At 29.8% G+C, this 2,322-nt stretch overlaps 1 protein-coding gene across 2 annotated transcripts in view; it reads left to right on the top strand.

The window, feature by feature from the left end:
- Positions 1-2,322, top strand: part of LOC106473284 (clusterin-associated protein 1 homolog) — a 23,225-nt gene that overhangs the window by 9,977 nt on the left and 10,926 nt on the right. For both annotated transcript variants that reach the window (XM_013933968.2, XM_022401743.1), the window contains exons 6-7: positions 823-906; positions 1,723-1,856. In XM_013933968.2, coding sequence (XP_013789422.1) covers positions 823-906; positions 1,723-1,856 — 218 coding nt within the window. The remainder of the gene's footprint in view (positions 1-822; positions 907-1,722; positions 1,857-2,322) is intronic.

Genomic DNA, 2,322 nt, shown 5'->3' on the forward strand with positions numbered 1-2,322 from the left:
AGAAAATTTTTAAATTTCACATGTGAAATCTTTATAATGTCGAGATAGTTACCCAAACATTTCTTAAGAAAAAACTTTATATTTTATTTGTTATTTTCAGTAATTAATCTCTGTATGGGTTCGGTAGATTTGACCGATCTCACAACCACCATAAAAAATTAGGAAATAAACATAAATGTTTAGACTACAGTATGTTTATCATATTATTTAAACATTTGTTTTTTACAGGATGTATGGTCTACAGTATGTTTATCATTACTTTTAAACATTTGTTTTTGACAGGATGTACAGTCTACAGTATGTTATCATATTCTTTAAACATGTTTTTTACAGGATGTACAGTCTACAGTATGTTATCATATTCTTTAAACATGTTTTTTACAGGATGTATGGTCTACAGTATGTTTATCATTACCTTTAAACATTTGTTTTTGACAGGATGTACAGTCTACAGTATGTTTATCATTACCTTTAAACATTTGTTTTTGACAGGATGTATGGTCTACAGTATGTTTATCATATCCTTATCATTACCTTTAAACATTTGTTTATACAGGATGTACAGCCTACAGTATGTTTATCATTACCTTTAAACATTTGTTTTTGACAGGATGTACAGTCTACAGTATGTTTATCATTACCTTTAAACATTTGTTTTTGACAGGATGTATGGTCTACAGTATGTTTATCATATTCTTTAAACATGTTTTTTACAGGATGTACGGTCTACAGTATGTTTATCATTACCCTTAAACATTTGTTTTTGACAGGATGTACAGTCTACAGTATGTTTATCATATTCTTTAAACATGTTTTTTACAGGACGTACGGTCTACAGTAATCTCCAAACAGCTAGAAATAACAGAGCTTGAAAGAGGCTTGCGTAACTCAATACGAGAAGTTGAAGTAAGGAAGCCCATCTTTAAAATAAATCTATCTGGAAACTAAATATAGCTTTAAAATATACTTACTGTAAATGAACTAAACACATATATTATGTTATATTTGATGCATGAACTAATAGTGTTATTGGTTCCCGGTATTATCTGATTTTCCTTTCAGTGTGTTTCACTTAATTTTCAGATATTTAAACAATAAGATGATATGTTAGGGTTTAACGTTTTCTTGGTCACATTAAAAAGTGTATTTATACTTCAATAAAATAAACAAGCTAGTAAGGTAATCAGATAATTAATTTATAAAATAATCACAGACTAAAGGTGATAGATTAATGATTTTCTTAGTTTTAGAAGCTTGGAAGTTGTAGAACATAAAAAAAAAAAAATGTAGTAAGCTCAGTTTTTGAATCCATCATATTCAAAAATTCACTATTTTTTAAACTAGAAATAAGCAACACTCCTTTGCAAAGATCATACGTTTCCAGCTTTGTTTGGTATTTTTACAAGTTTTATCTATGTAGGTAGTCTAAATATTTTCCCTCCTCAAATTAAAGTTACAATTTGAGGGGGGGGGGGGTTTAGAGGAATCTAACTTAGGTTTAGCATTTTGTATTTGTTTTCATTACTTTGTAAAAAATAAGCGTTAATAACTCATAAGTTCCAAAACTGAACAACATCTTGGTTATAATTTTATGAAGTAGGTGATTTGAAAGGAAATATTAGACGGAATGTTTTAAAACTTAATGATGTCATTTGTCGTAATGAATAATAAACACGAATTACCCGACTTAAAATAGGCTAAATTTCATTGATTCCTTTTCAGGAAGAAATTCAAAAAACGAACAACATGATAGAGAATGTGGCATCAGATGAAGCTAATTTAGAAGCAAAAATCGAAAAGAGGAAAATTGACCTGGAGAGAAACCAGAAACGTTTACAAACCTTGAAGGCTGTAAGGTAGGTACATGTGGGTGTTTTCCTCTTTGTTTTTGGTATATATTATTATACATATTATTCTTAAAATGCTAATTTTGAAGACTTACGACACTTAAATTCGGAGCACAGGTAGTCAATTATGTAGCTTTGTGCTTAACAACAACCAAATCACTTACAAAATTTATAAAGCTTCAGATTAACATGACCTGAGCCGACAGAAACGTGTAGCTAACAAAATGTGTGGATAATCTGTGTAACTTAAGCTAGACAACAATCAACGTAATGGATGATACTAGGATTAACATGATCTGAGTTGACAAAAATGTGTAGCTAGACAACAGTGAACATAACCGATGACAATAGGATTAACATGATCTGAGTTGACAAAAATGTGTAGCTAGACAACAGTGAACATAACCGATGACAATAGGATTAACATGATCTGAGTTGACAAAAATATGTAGCTAGACAACAGTTAACATAACAG

This window comes from Limulus polyphemus, unplaced genomic scaffold (genome assembly GCF_000517525.1).
Source record: "Limulus polyphemus unplaced genomic scaffold, Limulus_polyphemus-2.1.2 Scaffold6043, whole genome shotgun sequence".
Taxonomy (NCBI): domain Eukaryota; kingdom Metazoa; phylum Arthropoda; class Merostomata; order Xiphosura; family Limulidae; genus Limulus; species Limulus polyphemus.